This window comes from Rhinolophus hipposideros, assembly GCF_964194185.1.
Source record: "Rhinolophus hipposideros genome assembly, chromosome: 13".
Classification (NCBI taxonomy): domain Eukaryota; kingdom Metazoa; phylum Chordata; class Mammalia; order Chiroptera; family Rhinolophidae; genus Rhinolophus; species Rhinolophus hipposideros.
In genome coordinates this window covers 33,709,700-33,732,914 of record NC_138059.1, presented here as the reverse complement: position 1 = coordinate 33,732,914, position 23,215 = coordinate 33,709,700, and the positions used below count along the sequence as shown (strand labels likewise).

Below are 23,215 nucleotides of genomic sequence, written 5' to 3'. Positions count from 1 at the left end.
TGTTCTTTTAAAGTATGCAATTCAAGTTTGTAGTATATTCACAGAGTTGTGCAACCATGACCACTATCTGATTTCTGAATATTTCATCACCCCCAAAAAAAACTCCATACCCATTAGCAGTCACTTCCCATTCCCATTTCTCCTCAGTCCCTGGCAATCACCAATCTACTTTCTGTCTATATGAATTTGCCTATTCTGGACATTTTATATAAATGGACTCATACAATAATGTGACCTTTTGTGTCTGGTTTTCTTCACTTAGCATGATATTTTAAAGGCTCATTTTGTTGTAACATGTATCATGTATGTAGTATGTATCATTATCATTCCTTTTTATGGCTATATAACATTTACTGATATACACATTTTATTTATGTATTAATCGGTTGATGAACATTTAGATTATCCTACTTTTGGAATATTAAGTTCTTGTATCTTAATTTTAATTCTGGGTTCAGTGTCCTTCCTGAAGAAAACTTAGTAGCTCTTTTAATGAAATCCTTTGAGTTGAAATTTTCTGTTATTCTGCAAACATCTTCATGTCATCTTTCATCTTGAGTATATAAATACAGGCTGAGAATTATTTCATTCAGAAATTTGATGGTATTATTCTACATTTTCTGGCCCTTATTGTTGTTGAGAAGTAGGTTGTCAATCTAATATTTGCTCCTTTGTAGGTAATCTGTCATTTTTCTCAGGATGCTTTCAAGATTTTCTTTGTCATTGGTTTTCAGCAGTTTCACCACAATTTTTCTATATGTGAATTACTTTTTGCTAAGGACAAATGCTTCAATTTGAGGATTCGTGTCTTTCATCAATTTTAAATTCTCAACTATCATCTCTTTGACTATCATCTCTCTTTTATTCTCTTTATTCTCTCCATATGGAATTCCTCTTATGAGTATGTTAGACTTTTTATTTTTTTTTATTTTTTTTTAATTAATTAATTTATTTATTAGTTTCAGGTGTACAAAACAAGGTAATACTTAGACGTTCATCATTTATATCCCTCATACTGTGAACCCCCCTCCCCCCATCCGCTATCCCTCCGACCTCACACTGAACCATCACATTATATATATAAAATTATAGTTGGCATTCATTAATGTTTAGCTTCTGATGTACAATGCCATGATCAGGTATCCACAGTATCCCTGAGGTGGTCTCCCAAATAGGAGTATGTTAGACTTTTTAATTCTATCCTCCTTTTGTCCTAAATTAACTCTCATGTTTTCTGACTCGTTAGCTCTTTATACTGAATTATAAATAATTTCTTCATATCTATCTTCTAGCTTAGCTTTTCTGACCTCCGTCCTCTGAATTGAGTTTTATACACTTGTATCAGTACATATATTATACTGTACTGTAATTACTTTTTATAAGTTAATTTCTCCTCTACACTATACATACGTTCCTTGAGGGCAGAGATGTGATTTACTCATCAAATCATCTTTGTAACTCTAATGACTAGTATAGGATCTGGCACAAATAAATTATTTATTAAATGCTATTTGAACTGAACTACTACTACCAGATTGTCTAGAAAGAGTAAATTTTTTTTTATAGTTTTATTTTATTTTATTTTTACATCCCTCAGAAAGAGTAAATTTTGACCTTTGGCCCTACGAAGTTCTCAAGGGAGTATTTTATAGTAAATTGGAGTTTCAAAACATCAAACACTCATTTTTTTTTATTTATTTATTAGTTTCAGGTGTACAAGACAAGGTAATACTTAGACGTTCATCATTTATATCCCTCACACTGTGAACCCCCTTCCCCCCATCCATTATCCCTCCGATCTCACACCGAGCCATCACATTATATATATAAAATTATAGTTGGCATCCATTAATGTTTAGCTTCTGGTGTACAATGCCATGATCAGGCATCCACATTATCTCTGAGGTGGTCTCCCAAATAGGACACATGTCCATCGGATACCCAACAAAATCTTTACAACATTATTGAATAAGTTCCCCAAATTAATTTTCAAAAAACCCTGAGGCCATCTTGTGGTTACCAGCTGCTTCCTAATCCCTTTACCTTTCCCCTTATCCCCAACCTCCCCCCCCCCCCCCGCCCATCTAACAACTCTCGGTTTTTTCTTTGTGTCCTCAAAACTGTCTCTGGTTAGTTCATTCACATATTCTTTTCTTTAGATTCCGCATATAAGTGAGATCATATGGTACTTGTCTTTCTCTTTCTGACTTATTTCACTTAACATAATATTCTCTAGATCCATCCATGTTGTTGCACATGATAAGATTTCTTTCTTCTTTATGGCTGCGTAATACTCCATTGTATAAATGTACCACAGCTTCTTAATCCAGTCGTCTACCGATGGGCATTTTGGTTGTTTCCATATCTTGGCTATTGTGTAAAGTGCTGCAATAAACATAGGAGTGCATACTGATTTTTGAATTGGAGTTTTGGATTTCTCCGGGTAGATGCCTAGGAGTGGAATTACTGGATCATAGGGTAGTTCCATTTTCAGATTCCTGAGATACCTCCATACTGTTTTCTATCAAACACTCATTTTTGATCTTTATTAAATTTACTGGAGTTAGTAAAATTATATAGGTTTCAAGTGTACATTTCTATAATACATCATCTATATATTGCATTGTTTCTTCACCACCCAGAGTTAGTTTTCCTTCCATCACCAAATATTTGACCCTCTTCTAAGACTCCCTTCCCCCCTTACCCTCTGGCAACCACTAAACTGTTGTCGGTGTCTATAAGTTTTTGTTTGTTTATCTTGTTCACCAAACACTCATTTTTATGAGAGCACAAGCTTATCCCAGAATTCAGATTTTAACAATTAAGAGTGTCCTCTAGTGCAATTAAAAGCTGACTGCTTTTATTCTAAAAGAACAAGACATATACAGATATAAAACAGGTACAAGAAATATTTTCCTGATAATATTCAGTATAAACTGGTGTATTTTATTTTTATTTTTTCTGAAAATTTACCTAATTATTCAAAGTTAATTGCATGCTTGTTAAATTCTTTTAACACATACTTGTAAATAGTAGTGATACAGCAAATCCTCATTAATGCCCCTAATTGTTGGGGAGGGAAGCTTCAAATTTGTAGTGTTTCTAAAAGGTTGTTTAATTATCTTCAAGGACATATAGTAACTTGAGGAAACCACTACCAAGTGCTGTTTCCAATTAGAGGTTTTGGTAAGTGTGCTTTAATGACTACAGAATCCTCATCTGCAATCAGAAGTACCATTTGCATACAGCGAGCATGCCCTTATAAACTTGCCATTTAAATTAGGTTAAAGATGTCTAGTTTACATTATTACTTTTATTCAGAGTGTTATCTGTTTTCTAGCATTTTAGAATTCGTGGAAGCTTCGAGCTCCTCTCTTCCCTTCAAATCCTCCTTATTGATGGGGAGACTGGTCTGGAAAAAGAACAGAGGGCCAAAGAAGGAAAGTGACTTGTGTGAAGTCACACAGTTAGATAGCAGGCAAATTTTGGCCCCAAGGCATCCAGCTCATCTCTGAATCACTATTTTCCATAGATTGCAATAAGTAACCTTCTGGCTAGTCAATGTCAATTTACTGCAGTTTTAAAATTAGCAGAATCTGTTTCTTTTCCTTGGTGAAAATAAAATAATGCAAAGATAATAAAAGGAGAGGTTGCACCACAGCTTAATCAAGCAGCTAGAAGTACAAGCCAGAGACATGGACAGATGCCCTTAATTTTTGCAGTGCTCACTTTTGTCACCACTGTAGCTTAATTTCTGGCTTTTCCAAGATATCTTGGCAAACAGATGGTGAGACACACAGCAAACAACTTATCTAGAATGAGGTTCAAAATATCAGCACTGATATATATTAAGGATGTTTTTGTTTTATTTGGAATAACAATCTTCTATCTTACTTTTTTGTGCCAGAATGCTCTTTAGAATTTTGCAAAAAGTTACTGACCTATAATCCATGGTGGGACAGTTTGTCCAAATAGAGATGGGATACGATAACAGGGGTGTATGGAATTGTTAACAGTCTGTCTCAGTTCTGGCTTTGAACTCAACCATATTCCTGGCTCTGCCTTCAAAACATAAATTCAGAATCAGACCCCAATGGAGCTAGTACATGGTTCAAAAGAACCATAGATTCGGAGCTAGTTTTGAACACTGCTACAGCCTTATTCAACTCCCATTTGGAATAATGCTATCTCCCGTTCCAGGCAGTAAAATATGTCTGAACAAGGAAATGAGAGATCTACTTCTAGAACCAGAAAGACCGCGGGTTGAGTGATTCAGGTCATCTAATCACTGCAGGAATGACCTTAAGAGCCTGAACCTGAAAGGGGATATATGCCTGAGAAATAGGCATTCATTTCATCCCATCTCACAGGAAACTCTTAGGAATGAACTGGGGTTGATTTGCATTTGCACCTAATAAACAGGCAGACACAGTGTTTCACAATATTCACAATTGGTGACTCTCCAGGTAAAGGACATATGATTATTGTACTACTTAATTTTCTATAGGTTGGAAAATTTTCAAAGTAAGAAGTGGAAAAAAAAAGTGCTTTACAGACTCAATGAAATTAAAGAATATGGATTCATTTAAAAAGAGTTAAAAGAGGAAATGATAACAAGAAAAGAAATAAAAGAAATAAAAAAAAGCTGGTTGAACCAAGAAAAGATTAAAGAGAAAAATAAAACCATTGCACAACTTAAAACCACATGTAGACATTGCTGAGGAAAACCTCACAATATGGAGGAAAGGACCTGAAATTGATCATAGAGAAGATGGTAGATATGGGAGACAGACAACCTGAGGAAGCTAACATCACATATTATGCATTCAGTCATGAATCCATTTCATATTTATTTAGGAACTGTTAAACATTAGGTCTGATGTCAGGAATTGAGCATGCAAATTACCCTCTAGAAGCTCAGAAGAAATAGAAAAAGCAACTACTATCTGTTAAATCTATAGTAGAGGTATGCTCTACATTAGAGATAGAGAGTGCAAATCTGCCTACTTTGGAGAGTATTATTAGTTTCCTGTGGCTACTATTAACAAGTTACCACAGACTTGGTGGCTTAAAACAACAGAAATTTATTTTCTCATGATTCTGGAGGCCAGAAGCCCCAAATCAATTGGGCTAAAATCAGGATGGCAGGGCAGCACTATCTCTGGAGGTTCTAGTGGAGGATCCATTTCTTGCCTCTCCCAATTTCTGGTAGCTGCTGGCCCATCCTTCGTTTATGGTATATCACTCCAATCCCTGTCTCCATGGTGGCTATACTGCATTCTCCTCTTCTATGTGTAATCTCCTTGTGCCTCCCACTTACCGGCTTTGCACTCCAAATTCACCCTTTTGCAAATCAAATTCACCTTTTTGCAAATCAAATTCATCCTTTGCAGATCAAATTTTTCCACAAAAATGTTTTCTTAATCTCTGTGATAAAAATAAATCCAAAATTAAAAAATTAAACATTTTATTGCATGTATTTAATAAACATAAAATACTTATTTAACATCAGAAATACTTATTTACTTATAGCTTCATTTATCACGGTTCTCCTGCTGCTGCTCATGCTAATTTCATATACATATTCATAAAATATTTATGACAGTCTGTAGGAATAATAATTGCAATGGAATGATTAATAACATCTAAATGTTCATGGTTTGATGGATCAGCCAAGACATTTCTTGCACAGAACTTAAGTTTTGAAAAACTTCTTCAATGGTGTTCATCATTGGAGAGTATGGTGGTAGAAATAATAAAGTATGTCTTGTCTGACCAACAAGATCACATTCTTCCTGGGTTTGTGGAGGCTTACATTGTCCAAAATAAACCACACTTCCTCCATATTATCTTCATCCATTTTCAGCAATAATCTCTGAAGAAATTTACAAAAAATATTTGAAGTAACTGTGGAATGTGCAATTATTTCATGCCACACCATTCCCTGAGTGTTCATTGCTGCAATTAGAGAAACATTTTGTCCTCTAACCATAGGTACAGTCACATGAGCCGGTGTATTAACTTTCTATTGCACCGCCGTTTTTCAAAAATTAAGTTCTGCACAAGAAATATTTTGGCTGATCTATAAAACCATGAATGTTTAGTAGATGTTATTAATCATTCCATTGCAACTATTACTCCTACAGATTGTCATAATTATTTTATGAATATGTATATGAAATTAACATGAGCAGTAGCAGGAGAATCATGATAAACGAAGCTATAAGTAAATAAATATTTCTGATGTTAAATAAGTATTTTATGTTTATTAAATACATGCAATAAAATGTTTAATTTTAACAATAACTTAACATTGGATTTATTTTTATTACAAAGATTAAGAAAACATTTTTGTGGAAAAATTTGATCTGCAAAGGATGAATTTGATTTGCAAAAAGGTGAATTTGATTTGCAAAAGGGTGAATTTGGAGTGTAAAACCTGTATATAAAGATACATGTGATGGCATTTAGGGTCCATCCAGATAATCCAGGCTAATTTCCCTATCTCAAGACCTTTAACTTAATTATATCATCCGTAAAAAGGGTGCCCTGAAGGGCCTTGAAGCAGAAGATGCAGGAATAGCTGGACTAGAGAGCCTGGCAGTGTGCCATGATCTGTAGGTGGTACTATGAAGGTACATGAAGGGCTCTAAAGTAGAAAAAGATAGGTCCAGATTTGACTTTCAGAAGACTCATACCAGCTATAGTATGGAGGATGGACTGGCAGGGAGCAAGACCAGGTAAGAGGAAGACTATTAGGAGACTACCTCAGGACTTCAGAGAAGATGTGAGGAGAGTTAATTACAACATGACTTAAAGAAACAATATTCATCATATTCATTACAGTAAATGTTGGAGACAACCTGAAATATGCAATGCTTTTTAGACTACTAAATGGGTTGGACTATTCTTACTACTAATCTCCTTGGCCCTTGTATATAATAATTGAGTTGTCTCCAACACTAAAGTAAAACTATAATCCCATATGTGAAAAGACAAAGGAAAAAAACTCAATCAGGAACAAATTTTAAAATTTTTTTATCTTGGTTATTGCATGCTGTAAGGTTATTGTCTTTCTTATGAGAAAGTCTCATGACACTAGATCCAAATCTGGTGATTTAAAGCCAGCAGAAAAGGTCAGGGTTACATAACACAGTATATCATTGCTATTCTACAAGCTGTTCCATGCCAACTTTTAATCAACTTTAAAACCTAGGCAGAAAAGCCCAACATATTGCCTTCCCATACAATTAAGAACTATTACATTTTGTCTTTTACTTGGGAACACATTTCCTTACATAATTGTAAATTCATTATTTTTAAAAACTGAACTCCATTGAGGATAAGCCTTACCAAGCTTACTTAAGAAGCCACCATATTTTTTGCTCTTGAGAATTTTATGTTTCAGCAGAACAAATCGATGGAAAAAAGTTTAATACATTTAATAACACATCCTTCGGGGGCTTTTAACACTTTGTTAAAAGGACAGCAACAATAGTCACAAAAGGTGAGATAAGGAAGTCTTAAATTTGGTTCTATTACAAAACAAATCAACCCCATATAATATTGGAAAGGGAATCTTTCTTTCTTTTTTAAATAATGTCTGGTTTGTTTTTTTTTTGTTTTTGTTTTTGTTTTTTTGCCTTTTTTTGTTGAGAGCCCGCTGGCCCATGTGGGAATCGAACCGGCAGCCTTCGGAGTTAGGAGCATGGAGCTCCAACCGCCTGAGCCACCGGGCTGGCCCTGAAAGGGAATCTTTCTAACAAGGACAGACATGTTGACCACAAAGAATGCGAGTGTTTGCATCCAGATCAATATGTTTCCATAACTCTCAAATTTTGCAAGACATATTCATTATAATAATTATAAAAATCTGTAATCCTGTTTCCTAAGAAGCAGACTGCAGGCTGCTGTTTGCAGCACTAGCCTAACGTGCTTAGTTACAAGTCTCCCCCACACCTACCTGGGTTTCCAGAGTACACGTTCCCTTTTGAGAGCAATGCCTGCCTTAAACTCTGGCTATATTTTGCCAGCTGCATCCCCCTGGAGGCTGAACTCTATTGTGCATATCAAGTCCCAACCATTGGGTGAGTTTCTGCCTCAATAAGGGGATGGGAGAAATCATGATACTGTCACTCACTGATAGGCCTCTGCCAGAGACTCCTGTGGCCCTTGTGACCCACCAGACCAGAAGAGACCAGACCAGATCTGACATCAAGGCAGGATTCAGATTCAAGTTTTCTACACCTCTTGGTCATTTGACTTGGACACTCCATTGCCTCTAAAAGGCCAGTCCTCAAAGCCAACATAATATCTCCTATCCCCAAACCTCCCATTCCTGGCAAAATTCTCACATCCCACTGGTCCAGCAGACATGTCCCAACACACCTCTTGGTCAACCCTCAGGTGACACCCATAGGACTCATCAATGGTGATGTGATTTGGGTCTGCAAGTATAGTTCATAAGACTAATAAAATGCTCTACATGTAACATAATTATTCTCTACTTTATGGTTGTAGCAGCTGCTGGCATGAGGTCTGTTTGTACCTTGCTCACAAAGAACCACCCATTTCTCCACTGTTGTGACTCAAGCAGCCATATTTAAAGGTACATTACAATATTTCCTCTTCTGCTTTGGCTCTCTTATTTACAATTACATAACTATACAATGTTAGTCCTGAAGCTAATGTAAACAGTCCATTGAGAGTATAAGACAGGGTAGCTTCACACCAGTCCTTCAAATGATGTTTTTCAAGTATTTCTAAAGCCTTCTGTCTGTCTGCCTGTCTCTATTTCTTTTTCTCTCTTTCATATGTATTATGTATGTCACACATACAGAACTACATTTTGAGTATTCAGGCTATGTTTTCTGATTTCTTTGATATCACTGCCCAATACTGCTCTGTTGAGAAGGGATCTCTGCTTATGATTTTTATCGAGTGGAATGTTGGTTACATTTCTGGCCCTCATTATTGATTAGCTACTCAAACTTAATGTGGGCTGTGACAAGAAGGAACACAGTACAGCTATCTCCCAAACAGCTCTGAACAATCACAGCTCTGCAAGTCCAGAGTCAGAAAAAGAAACAAAGACACCCCCACCCCTAGAATTCACAAAATTCACGTTGACCTTGAATGAGATATTGGCAATGCTAACGTGGCTTCTAGGACTCCGTTATAGCATTATATTCACATGGCATATGTATTTCATCTAAATTCACTAAACTTTTATAAGATTTCTACCTACTAAAGAGGTGGTTGTTGATAGTAAAAAATTGTTAAACAGGTAGAGGCAAGATAGGGACTAAGCAAGGGACACTGCCTTTGCTAGCTGATTCCTTTTGACTTTTCCATCAGTAGGAAAGACAAGAATTCTTTCCAGATTCTTTTTTGGAGAGGTAGGGGGAAAACAAGTCTAAAATTAAAAAAATAAGTCATTGTTTAGAGATGATGTTAGTAAAAATATTTCAGAACTTGAGCCTATAATCTAAGCTTTTAAGGAGTCCCACCCACAAAGGCAAGGCAGGCTAAACAGGGGACTACTTTTCAGCGGCTGCTCATATGATACAGGATACAGAAAGGGAAGGACCTAGAAGAGATAGGAGGTGTGTTAGCCTGAGAGTGGCCCAAGGGGACAGTATAATCCACAGGAGGACTCAAGCCCTCTGGTGGGCATTGATTTAGGGCCACACAGTATCCCTTTCTCTTGGTTACAGGACCCCTCTGTCATCCAGCCCTTCCCAATTTCTTCTGGGACACAAAGCCCAGCAACTCTAGCCTTGGTGACTGGTACAGGAAAGGATGTGGACCTACCCTTGCCCAATCAGACTACAGCACATATATTTTAGTTGGTTGAGAAAGTCAAGCTTTCCCTTCTAAAATTGTAGGCTAGAGAGGTGAGCCTGCTAAAAGTGGAATCAACAACCCCGAGGAACAAAAGTTGAAGAAGAGAAGGAGAAACAGTGTTTACCATGTTGTTTGATCCTCTGGGCCAAGGTTTAGATGAACCTAGAGTTCTGGCCTTTTACATCATCGCCAAACTGATTCATTTCTTTTATAATTTAAGCCAGTTAATGTTAGGCTTTCTGTGACTTGCAAATTAAGATTCTTAACTTACAAAGGAAAGCCACGTTCAAAAGCCAGAAGAAAAATGGACTCCTATTGCAAGCTAAAGAGGTCATGCTAGTGGTCTAAGTTACTGAAAGACGAAAACACTTTGAGAGGTGCAGGAAAGTAAATTAGGAAACCCATGCTGAGGCTGTAGGTAGGCAGCAGGACATTCATTGTAGGCAGGTATCAGTATGACCTGTCAAGGCCAGGGTGGGTCTTCAAGGAGTCATGTCGGACAGACACAATCTTTGGTGAGGTGTGGAGCTCATGATTAAACGTATCAGGAGCCATTTCTCCTGGCATGTGCCAAAGATGACAGGAAACCACGCTGGCAGTGAGCAAGGTTCCAGGCAAGTGACAAGGTGAGGCAAATCTACAGTGTGCACATGCTAAGAGCTATGTGGAAGGGCAGTGGAGTGTTACCTGCCAAAGCCCCAGGCAATTAGGAGCTCTGGTGGACAGGACAGACCAGGTGAAAAGCTTTAACGCTACGTAAAATGTAAGTCTGTCAGACAGGGAAGCGGGTTATAAAAGGTGTAAACTTGGACAGAACACAGGGAAGAGGGTTACAAAAGGTGTAAACTCAATAGGGCAATATTGGATTTTCAGGGGAAAAAAAACACCTAAGCTAAAATAAATGGCACCAAAGTCTTTATGTTAACATGGCATGAGCATGCCCACTGCTGGTCCTGCTGGTGGGTAAAAATAAACTACAGTCAGTGTCTGGAGATGTGATCACCCTACTGCCACAAAGCACCTCTGTCAGCTATTCCCAGTGCTACACACCCATCTTCCCAATCCAGAAATCTGGAAAGTGGCCGACGACATGGGAAGAATCCTTGCCTCAGTATTTCAAGATAACAAGTGTTCCGATTAGAAAATTACTGCAATTAGGAAGTGTTCTGTAATGTGAATACATTTGGAGAGTGAAAGAGAGGCAAATATCAAAGAGGGTGAGGAAAGCACTGGATACAGAGAAATCAGTGGTTTTAAAGAAAGCAATATTACATCAAATGCCTGACATAATTTCTCTCATTTCCATTTGTAATGAGCTGTCCAATAATTACTAACATTTTTAAATACTATATGTTTTATGACATTTCCTATAGTACACGTTGACTGTAATACTACTACTAATTGCTAATATTTATTGAGTGCTCTATGTGTCTGGCACTTTGCTAATTATCTGACATACCTTCTGTCATTCCTACATCAACCCTATAATGCTATGTTATAGGGTATGTTATTGGGTCTATAGTGTTATTATTATTACTATTTCAACAGAGAAAGCCAAGATTTAGAGAAATTAAAAACCTGCCAACACATTTAGTAAAGAGGCTGAGTTTGTAATACTGCAGTATATAAGAACAAAAAACATAGCCTAGGGGAATGTCATCCCTTTCGTGGTAAGTTCTCAATAGCCAATTTGAACAATCACCAACCTTTTTAAAAAAATTGTTTAATTCTCATAAGCAAATAAAATGAATATGGCATACCATTTTCCACACTACCTGGGTAAAATATGCAAATTGAAGAGCAAGTTCAATGCTAATACTATTTTTAAACATTTTTAAATTGTAGAATATAATATACACAGACAACTGCAAGGAGAATGATGCAGATGAATAAATTACTGAAATGAATTATTATAAGGTAAATACCCTTATAACACCATCCAGATTCAGAAACAGAAATTGGGTGTCCACCCAAAGCCCGCCCTTTGCAGCATCTCATCACGGCTTCTCCTTTCCCCAAGGAAACCACTGGCCTGACATTATGGCAATCACTTCCTTGCTTTTCCTTATAGTTTTATTACCGAACTGTGCATCCCTAAACATGGCAATTGAATGTTGTCTTTTTATTCTGATAGGACTTTAGGTCTATTTTAATCTACAGGTTCTCTCCCTTTTTTTTTTCCTAGTAAAAATCATTTTTGAAGAAACTGAGCCATGTAAACCTATAAACTGGCAAAGTTGCCCATAGACTGAATTTTGCTGATTGCATCAATGCAAATATTATAACTAGTTGGTATGAATGAAGCCCTAAAGAAGATATCAGGTAGACATGAATGCAAATACCTGGTCTGCCAAGTTCACAAGAGAACTAAGACTGTTCCTCTAACAGGGACCATGGGACTATTATTATCATTTTCACAAAAGTTTTGATATACATTGGCTTTGAGGTAATCTTTTTCTTCCTTCCCTCTTCTTGCAAACTTATATACACATCTCATAGAAAATCTGGTCAACGGAGATGCCATGTTGGATATACATAAGGCAAAGAAAAAAAAAAAACCAACCCCAAAAAACACACACAAACAAACAAAGAACCCCAGTAAGTATAAACAAAACAAAAAAGAGATTTTTCTAGGGAAGGAAATGGAAATGTTCATCAGCCTCTACTTGGCCCTTTGGCTATTTGTAAGTTTCGGCACTTTTCTTTCTTTAAGAGATAGTCAGATGCAGCTACCAGCAGAAAAGAGATAGATGGAAGGAAAGCAAAATCAATAAAACGACAATATAAAACTCAATGTGATTTTTCTTTAGAACAGTGAGACAAGCCATATTCATTTCCCCCCTCACATTTACTCTTACCACCACATTCTTTTCAAGCCTTAGTTTCTCAGCAATGGGCTTCAGGCATGGAATAAAAAAATAGCTTTGCAGTTAAATCTACTTGCTGTATGAACTTGGGGGCAAGTTATTTAACACAATTTCCTTACATGAACAGTGAGGATAATATGTACCTTACGAGATTGTTTCAGGGTTCCAATGAGATAATAGCTATAAAGTGTCACATAGTAAATGCATAACAAATGTCAGTTTCTTTGCTTCACCTCTTTGCTGCCAAGTTGTATCAATTTTCCTTTAAATATGTTAACTTTCAAAATTCAAGTCACTGAAAATCAAAAGTTCAAATAAAGGACATAAGAAATTCTGAATTTTCATTTCACCCTATGCAGAATAAACCTTTTGACAATGTCATAAACTGAAGAACTGGTGACAAAACACCCCTTCTTCACAGTATTTCCCACATTCATCCTTTCCTTTCCATTCCCTCTAATTTATTTATTCAACCGGCCTGAAGATCTTCTATTCCAACTCTAATTTTACTGGTAAAGACTGAAGCCTAGAATGACTTGCCCAATATACTTAGCTGGTTAACAGCAGAAAATAGACAACAGCCTCTAACACTGGTTGCAAATTAAGTGCCTACAGGGGCCAGTAGGTAAAAAAGATAAGAGAAAAGAGAGCGGCTTAAGTGGGGAGCACAGCTGTTTTACACTATGCACTCCAGCTCACTGTTATCATGTGGGGAAGAGGGCCAAGTGTTGCTAGAACTTCTACTATTTAAATAGACCATGGAAACTTGAAACTTCATATATAATCTACTCATTTTTAAAGGTTGGCAATGCATTAAACATTTTTTAAACCTCTCTGCAGGTCTAACAAGACACATCTCTGGGTTGGATTTAGTTCACAGCTGGCCAGTTTGAGGCCTCTGCAACCTGCTAGCCCTAATTTAAATTTCTTTTGTTTAATTTGCTTTGATTCTCCCACTCTCTGCTCAACAACCCCTCAATGGTTCCCCATTGTCTACAAGATAAAATCCAAACTTCTTAACTAGCCCTTCAAGGCAATCCATGACTATGTCTAAGACCCCAAACTATATTTCCACCTTGCAATCAGTCTTCACCTTCTACTGCAACCAGAATGGCCACTGACTTCCACTCTAGATACAAAAATTCCCAGGCCACAGAAGCTACTCCTTGGTCCCCAGACTTTTCCATTTCTTGGAATACCCTCCACCCTTGCCCTCCCATCAGTGAAACTCTATCCATCTTTAAGTGTCTGGGTCAAATACCATTTCTCCACAAAACATCCCTGATGGCCCCTGTTAAAAGCCACCTTGCTCTGAATTTTTGGGTTTTATATTACTCACATGACACCTACTACAGACTGCCTTGTTTGGGAGTTACCTGTATAGTTTATTTCCCCAAGCACCTAATAACTTTCCTGTCAGGGTTTGGGTCTGAACACTATAGTAGTTCTCTTTATCCACGGGTTCACTTTCCACGGTTTCAATTACTCATTATCAACCACAGTCCAAAAATATTAAATGGAAAATTCCAGAGGATTTCCGCTGAAGATGGCAGAGTAAGTAAACGCTGTGCTCCCTCCTCTCAGGACCACATCAATTACAACTAAACTATAGAACAACCATCATTGAGAATCATCTGAAGCCTAGTTTAACTGAAACCCTACAACTATGGACATAAAGAAGCCCCGTCATGACTGGTAGGAGAAGCAGACACACAGAACAGGCTGGTCCCACACCTGCATGTCACCACTGAAAATCAGGAGGGACATCTTGGCTGCAGAGGTACTCTCTGGAGGAGCGAGGGTTCCCAGCCCTTCTCCAGCCCAAGGTTCCAGTGCTGGGGAATGAAGTCTCCATAACTTCTGGTTGTGAAAACCAGCAGAGATTATGGCTGAGTGAGATGAAGGGTGGCTGCAGCCCCAGGTTTTCCTCTTCAAGGAACCGTGCATGGACTTACTTGCTGACAGACTCACTCACCCTGAGCTCCAGCACTGGGGCAGTGGCTTGAAAGGTGCCAGGGACATACAAGAAGAAACTGAATTGTCTGGCTTCAGAGAGAGGCCTGGAGGGGCAGCTTTCTCTCTAACCAAATTGTTGGCAGAAGCCATTGTTTCTTTGCTAAGCCCTCAAACCTCCCTGCATGCAGAGGCAGGCAGACACCATATCTGAGTCTCTATCAAACTGGCTATCACCTTTGGTTGGCCCCACCCTAGTGATTCCCAGCGACTCCATCCCACACAACATTCACACACCCAAGCCGCTTCCAGTGGCTTCCCCATACAAACAACCTGTCTTAGCTCATGCTGTGGACTTTTGTAAAATCGCTCAAAGGTTCACAAAACTCACAAATGAGCAGCATTTGGCTTAGGTGTGTCTAATACCTCTGGCTGAGCAACCCTAAGCCTGGCACTAGCGACAGCCAGCCTCATTGGCAGGTTGGCAGATTGGCCTCTCAAGGCATCTCTAAGCCCAGTGCATGCTGTGGCCATCCACAGATTGCTTTGTAGCTCATACCAGGTGGCCAGGGAAGAGCACAGGCTTTGGCTAAACATGGCCTGCAACAAGTTCCCTCCCAGAAGGTTTCAGAGCCGGCACTCCTGGTGGCCAGCTTCAGACAAAGCCAGAGCATCACCCAGCAGCCTCCAAGGACAACACACACAAAGGGCAGACTGGGTAGGCACTAGAGCCTACTATAGCCAATCCTGCTCTGTAGGATCAGTCCTTGTACCGCAGCTCCTCTACTGTAGTCATAGCCAGTTCTCACAGCCTGAGGATCAACCCCTCCCACTGATGTGCAAACAGCAACCAAGACTTAACTACAACAGGAGGGCACACACAACCCACACAAGGGACACACCTGGAGCACCTAGCTCTGGTGACCAGGGAAACTGCACCACTGGGTCCCACAGCAAACCTATTATATAAGGCTATTCTACTAAGACTGGAAGCCATAGGAGCCCTATCTGATATATAGAAACAAACACAGGGAGGCAGCCAAAATGTGGAGACAAAGAAACATGTCCCAAATAAAAAACAGAACAAAGCTCCAGGAACACAACTATACAAAATGGACACAAGCAATTTATCAGCTGCAGAGTTCAAAACACTGGTTATTAGGATGCTCAATGATCTCAGGGAGAATTTTAATAAAGAGATAGGAAACATAAAAATGGATATCAAAAAACATTTTTAAAAAGTCAGAAATAAAGAATAACTGAAATAAAGAATGTGTTAGAGGGGATCAACAGTAGAGTAGATGATGCAGAGGACTGAATCAGCGATTTAGAAGATAAGGTAGCAGAAAACTCCCAATCAGAACAGCAAAAGGAAAAAGAATCCAAAAATATGAGGATAGTTTAAGGGACTTCTGGGACAACATCAAGTGTAACAACATTTGCATCATGGGGGTACCAGAAGGAGAAGAGAGAGAGAGAGAGAGAGAGAAAGCAAGGAATTGAAAACCTATTTGAAAAGATGACAGAAAACTTCCCCAACCTGGAAAAGGAAATAGACATACAAGCCTATGAAGCACAGAATCCCAAACAAGATGAACCCAAAGAGGCCCACACCAAGACACATCATAATTAAAACGCCAAAGCTTAAAGACAAAGAGAGAATCTTAAAAGCAGCAAGAGAAAGGCAGTTAGTTCCCTACAAGGGAGCGCCCATAAGACTGTCAGCTGATTTCTCAACAGACACTTTGCAGGCCAGGAGGTATTGGCAGGAAATATTAAAAGTGATGAAACCCAAGGACCTACAACCAAGATTATCCAGCAAAGCTATCATTTAGAATCGAAGGACAGATAAAGAACTAACCAAACAAGGAAAAGCTAAAGGAGTTCATCACCATCCAACCAGTATTACGAGAAATGTTAGAAACACTGCTTTAAGAAGAAGAAAACAAAGATGATCAAAAATATGAATAATAGGGGCCGGCCCGGTGGCTCAGGCAGTTAGAGCTCCATGCTCCTAACTCCGAAGGCTGCCAGTTCAATTCCCACATGGGCCAGTGGGCTCTCAACCATAAGGTTGATGGTTCAACTCCTCGAGTCCCACAAGGGATGGTGGGCAACACCCCCTGCAACTAAGATTGAATACAGCACCTTGAGCTGAACTGCCGCTAAGCTCCCGGATGTCTCAGTTGGTTGGAGTGCATCCTCTCAACCAAAAAATTGCCAGTTTGATTCCTCGACTCCCGCAAGGGATGGTGGGCAGTGCCCCCTGCAACTAAAATTGAACATGGCACCTTGAGCTGAGATACCGCTGAGCTCCCGGATGGCTCAGTTGGTTGGAGTGCGTCCTCTCAACCACATGGTTGCTGGTTCGACTCCCGCAAGGGATGGTGGGCTGTGCCTCCTGCAACTAGAAATGGCAACTGGACCTGGAGCTGAGCTGCTCCACAACTAAGACTGAAAGGACAACAACTTGAAGCTGAACGCCACCCTCCACAACTAAGACTGAAAGGACAACAACTTGACTTGGAAAAAAGGCCTGGAAGTACACACTGTTCCCCAATAAAAGTCCTGTTAAAAAAAAAAAAAAGAATAATAAAATGGCAATAACTACACATCTATCAACAATTAGTTTAAGTGTAAATGGATTAAATGCCAATCAAAAGATAGGGTGGCTGAATGAATAAGAAAACAAGATTCTTACATATGCTGCCTACAAGAGACTCACTTCATATTAAAAGGCACACACAGACAGAAGTAAAGGGATGGGAAGAAGATATTTCATAAAAATGGAAACAAAAAACAAGCACAACAAAAGCTGAAGTAGCAATACTTACACCAGACAAAATAGACCTTAAAACAAAGGCTATAACAACATATAAAGAAGGACCCAGTGGCCGGCCCGGTGGCTCAGGCGGTTAGAGCTCCATGCTCCTAACTCCGAAGGCTGCCGGTTCGATTCCCATATGGGCCAGTGGGCTCTCAACCACAAGGTTGCCAGTTCAATTCCTCGACTCCCACAAGGGATGGTGGGTAGCGCCCCCTGCAACTAAGATTGAACACGGCACCTTGAGCTGAGCTGCTGCTGAGCTCCCAGATGGCTCAGTTGGTTAGAGCACGTCCTCTCAACCACAAGGTTGCTGGTTTGACTCCCGTAAGGGATGGTAGGCAGCGCCCCCTGCAACTAGCAACAGCAACTGGACCTGGAGCTGAGCTGCGCTTTCCACAACTAAGACTGAAAGGACAAAAACTTGAAGCTAAAATGGCACCCTCCACAACTAAGATTGAAAGGACAACAACTTGACTTGGAAAAAAAAAAAAAGTCCTGGAAGTACACACTGTTCCCCAATAAAGTCCTGTTCCCCTTCCCCCAATAAAATATTTAAAAAAAAAAAAAAAGAGAAGGACCCAGTAATCCCACTTCTGGGCATTTATCCAAAGAAACCCAAATGCTACTTTGAGGGGACATATGCACCCATATGCTCAGTGCAGCAGTGTTCACAATGGCCAAGATGTGGAGGCAGCCTGGGCATCTGTTGATAGATGAATGGATAAAGAGGAGGTGGTGCATATATACAATGGAATACGCTTGGCCATGGAAGGAAATGGGTTGTTGCCATCTGCAGTAACATAGATGGACCTGGAGGGTATTGTGTGGAGTATGTCAGACAGAGAAAGACAGACACAATGTGATTTTGCTTATAAGTGGAATCTAAAGAACAAAAGAAAGAAACAAAACAGAAACACACTGATAGATACAGAAAACATTTTGAAGGCTGCCAAATGAGAAAGGTGTTGGGCGTGAGTAAGAAAGGGGAAGGGATAAAGAAGTACAAATTGGTTGTTACACAGTAGTCATGGGGATCTAGATACCCTGTGTAGCATATTAAATATAGTCAATAATATTGTAATAACTATGTATGGTGTGAGATGGGTATTAAATTTATCGAGGTGACAGATGGGAGGGGGTTTGAGAGCAAGGTGAAAAAGGTGAAAAAGGTGAAAAAGGTGAAGGGATTAGGAAGCACAAATTGGTAGATACAAAATAATCATTGGGGTGCTCGCTTCGGCAGCACATATACAAAATGGTCATTGGGATGTAAAGTATAGCATAGAGAATATAATCAATAATATGGTAATAACAATGCACAGTGCCAGGTAGGTACTAGACTAGTTAGGGGGATCACTTCTTAAATTATACAAATGTCTAACCACTATGCTGTACACATGAAATTAATTTAAAATAATATTAAATGTCAAAATAAATAAATAACTTATGAAATCAACAATTCATAAGTTTTAAATTGCATGCTGTTCAGAGTAGCATGATGAAATCTTGCATGTCCAGCTTCATCCCACCTGGGACATGAATCATCCTTTCCTCCAGCATATCTATGTATATGCTACCCACCTGTTAGTTACCTAGTATCCCTTTCCGTTATCAGATCAACTGTCATGATATCACAGTGCCTGTTTTCAATTAACCCCTATTTTACTTAGTAATGGCCCCAAAGTGCAAGAGTAGTGATGCACAATTTGGATATGCCAAAGAGAAGCCGGAAAGTGCTTCCTTTAAACAAAATGGTGAAAGTTCTTGACTTAAGGAAAGGAGAAAAATAAATTGTATGCTGAGGTTGCTAAGATCTACAATAAGAATGAATCTTCTATCCATGAAAATGTGAAGAAGGAAAAAGAACTTCGTGCTATTTTGCTGTTGCCCCTCAAAGTGCAAAAGTTACAGACACAGCACATGGTAAGTGCTTAGTTAAAATGGAAAAGGCATTAGATTTGTGGGTGGAAGACATGAACAGAAAACGTGTTCTGATTGTCAGCAACATGTTGCACCAGAAGGCATTGAGCCTATATGAAGACTGCAGCAAGGGGTCCCATGAAACAAGTGACACCAAGCCATTTCCTTCAAGAAAGCGATGGTTACAATAAGATATTTTGAGAGAGAAACTTTTATTATGTTATTGTTAATCTCTTACTGTGCCTAATTTAAAAATTAAACTCTATCATGGGCATGTATGCATAGGCAAAAACAGTACATAAGAGGGTTCAGTACTATCTGTAGTTGGAGATATTCATTGGGGGTCTTGGAACATATTCCCCCAAGGATAAAGGGGAACTACTGTATGTCAAATATTCTCACAGTGCTTTATAGAAAGCAGGAAGCTAAATAACTGTATTAGAAACATTATCCTTTTATACTGAAAACTTGTGGACTAAATGTAAAGAAAATATCTTTGTAGAACTCCATTGCATCTATACTTTTATAGGCAGGCTCCTGAGTGACACAAATGGGCAAAGGCCTCATTTCCCTGGCCCCCCAAAACATTTTCCCCATGCCTACATTTTCCCCCACTTACTATCTTCTACTTGTTTTGAGATTTCCTCCTCTAGAAGCACTCACATCTTTGCCTTAGACAACACTGATTCTAAGACGCCACTGTTAAATATTCATCTATTACATAAAAGTGTTTCAGGGAAGTTGGTCTTTTTCTATGAGTAAGGTTAATTTATCAGATCTGATGGTTATCACTTGGAAAGACAGAGAGTTGGCTATCAGTGAACAGATGCTGTCCAAATATTTCAGTTGTGATAAAACTGATTAAACTCTGGCTTTCCAGCAATCAAAGCTAATTTTGAATGTGAGAGTCCTAAACTTTTATCTCACATTTTGTTTTTTGGGAGCCACCCCCATTTTCAGCCTTCTATTTTCAGTTCGTGTCAAAAAGAATTAAACTCCATTTTATTTTTACTGACCTGGCCAGCACTAGAGGCATTTAAATAAACTGATGAGTGAATTAAAAAAATCAAATTTTACTTTTGCTTAAAAACAAATGCAATTACTGAAAGGGGAAAATACGAAGGTCTTAGAAGATGGCCTAAATTTGCACAATAATGGGAAAAGTTGATAAGGTCTTACCTCAAACTAGCCATTGTTTTTGATGTCAGCTGAGTAATTTCAATTAGCATATTCTGGATATACCCTTTACTACCTGTATAAATATATACTGTCAAATGCAAGTTAAGCCTTGCAAACATAAAGTTAAATCCTCACTTATGTCACGTGATAATCTGTATTTAGGTGTCAGACAGCCAAGACAATCTTGAATTCCAGGAAACATTAAAGAAAACTAATGACGACAGATTTCCACTGTGAAAACAATGTTTTCTACTGTTTTGGATGATGCCATGGGAGGTCACATCTACTTAACACTCTAAGTTCTTTATCAAAAGAGAAAAACTCTTTCTTGAACTTTTATTAGGAGTGCTTCTAGCATAAGCACATTATAACACGCTTATAACATATACTAGTATAAGCATAATATAACGTATACTCAAATAACTTCTCTTAAAAAGCAATTCTATCCTTTATAACTGCTCTGGGTGGAAGGAAGGGGAAATGGAATAGGTTATATACAATAAGTGAAAGGCTCTGTGCTCTCCCATTTTTCCTGTTTCAGTATATCTTGTGTTAAGACCTAAAGCAATGCTCTCCCCTGTGTTGAAAATTGAGGTGAACATGCTTACTTTGTCTTTACATAGTTATTTTCTGTGTTAAATTTTTGAAAACAAAATTTTAACATTTCAGAAACTGACACTGAAAAACTTTTCAAGCTTAAAAGGACTCTAGACCTTTGATTTTTGGTTTAATAGTCCACTTTAGACCAACAGCGACACATATTTTATGATTATACTGTTGTAAAATAAAAAGACCCAAGGATTTGATAAAGAATGAGAACAAAGTAACGCACTTATGAACACAGGAGGAAGCCTGGAATCCACCGTCTCAAGATCACTGGTCCTCACTTGGAAGAATATAAATGCGGCTAGAGGAAGCCCTCGCCAGAGCTCTTTTTCTGATCTTAAACCAAGCCAAAAATAAATGGGCAGCTCCAATCCCCTTTGATGCTGTTAAATATATATATATATTTCCAGCGTAAACTGACGTTGTTAGGCTGACAATGTTTTCCCAAGGGGCTGGTGAGAAAGGAATCATGCAAGTGTACGGAAATGAACAGCTGTACTGAGACAGTGGGTACAGACGGGGACACACACACACACACACACACACACACACACACAGAGCATCTGCGCCGGAATGACATTTGGTTGCCCTTAATGAGCTCCCTTTTTCTGAGAAGGGGGTGGCACTTTTCCTTTTTTAACTGTGAAATGATCCTGAAGGGAATATGGGTGGAGGAGATTCACCCACATTCCTAGAATCCTTCCAGGAGAAAAGGGAGGATTCAGGCTGAAAAGGCGGGATTGTTCGGGACCAAGAGGCCCAGGAGTGACCCCGCAGAGGTCAGAACCGCAGACCTGTGCGACGCACTCCCAGTGACTGATGTCCATGAGAGGAGGCCTGGGGGTATCCCCCCTCCCAAATGAGGGGTAGTTAGGCCCATGTGTGCAAACATCAAGTCAGTTCGTCCCGCTTGGACCGCCCGGTGTCTTTCTGACACTTGGCAGGAGGGCGGCCGAGGAGCAGGAGGCGCCGCGGCCCCGTGCCTGTCCCCGCCGGGCGACTGGGCGGACGGCCCTTACCTGGTTCCTGCGGTACCACGCGCCCGACAGGGAGCCGTTGCCGGCGCCCAGAGCCCCATACGTGGAGTTGCGGGACAGCTCATCCAGGGCGGCCGAGGCGGCGTCCCCGGGGCCCCCGGGCGCCAGCGCCGCCATTAGGTCTCGTTTCAGGCGCTCCGGCGCAAACGCCTCCTGGCCCGGCTGCCCCGCGAGGCTCCGCGGAGCCGAGGCCGCGCCAGGGCGGGCCGCAGCCACTTCCTGCTCGGTGCGGGGGCAAGGCGGGCGCGCCCTGGCCACCTGGCTCCCGCCCCCTTTCGCCCCAGGTGCCCCGCCTCTCTCCTCCTGCGCCAGGTGCTGGGGGTAGGGGTGTGGGGGTATCGCTCCAGTCTGCCCCCTCTCCTCCCCCCCGCCCCCCATCGCCTGGCTCGCTAGCCACGCATCCTCCTGGCCGCCAGGCCTCGGTGCACAGCGTCGCTGGCCAGGCTGTGAGGGGGGAGGTGTGGAGGGCAGATCATCTGCACCTGTCAGGGAGACAATCCAGTCATAGCTAAATGCCCTCCCAGCCCTTCCGGCAGACGCTCAGTCAACATTTGCTGAAGTGAATGGGAGTGAAAGGAGGCATAGACTACCCCAAAGCAGCTACCTTCGCCAGTCTGTACCTGGCAATTTCAGTTATCTAGCACATGTAGTGTTTCTTTCTCACTTGTGTTTTTAAAGTGGTTTACATATGGAAAAATCACGTTCTGGAAACATTGTAAGCAACACAAGGATAAAGATTGTATAGTTTAAATCACAGTGCCAGCATTTGATAGATCCTTCTTGGAATGAAGGAAAGAATCTCCTAGAGGACCCAGACTGTCTGCTTGGGACTGGATGGGAATGTCTTCAGATGGAACCAGAAGGACTTGCTGAAAAGTTGCCAGCTACTGCTATAAGAATTTAGGATCGTTTCATTCTTTTGCATGTGGCTTTCCAGCACCATCTACTGAAGAGGCTGGCTTTTCTCCAGTGTATGATTT

At 40.0% G+C, this 23,215-nt stretch overlaps 1 protein-coding gene across 3 annotated transcripts in view; it reads right to left on the bottom strand.

Moving 5' to 3' along the window:
* Positions 1-22,663, bottom strand: part of NIPAL2 (NIPA like domain containing 2) — an 82,354-nt gene extending 59,691 nt beyond the window's left edge. For 2 of the 3 annotated variants that reach the window (XM_081070941.1, XM_081070940.1), the window contains exon 1: positions 22,218-22,552. In XM_081070941.1, coding sequence (XP_080927067.1) covers positions 22,218-22,352 — 135 coding nt within the window. In that variant the 5' untranslated portion in view covers positions 22,353-22,552. Of the gene's footprint in view, positions 1-22,217 lie in introns of all 3 variants that reach the window. The other variant, XM_081070939.1, reaches the window with a different exon arrangement.
* Positions 22,664-23,215: the final 552 nt, after the last annotated feature.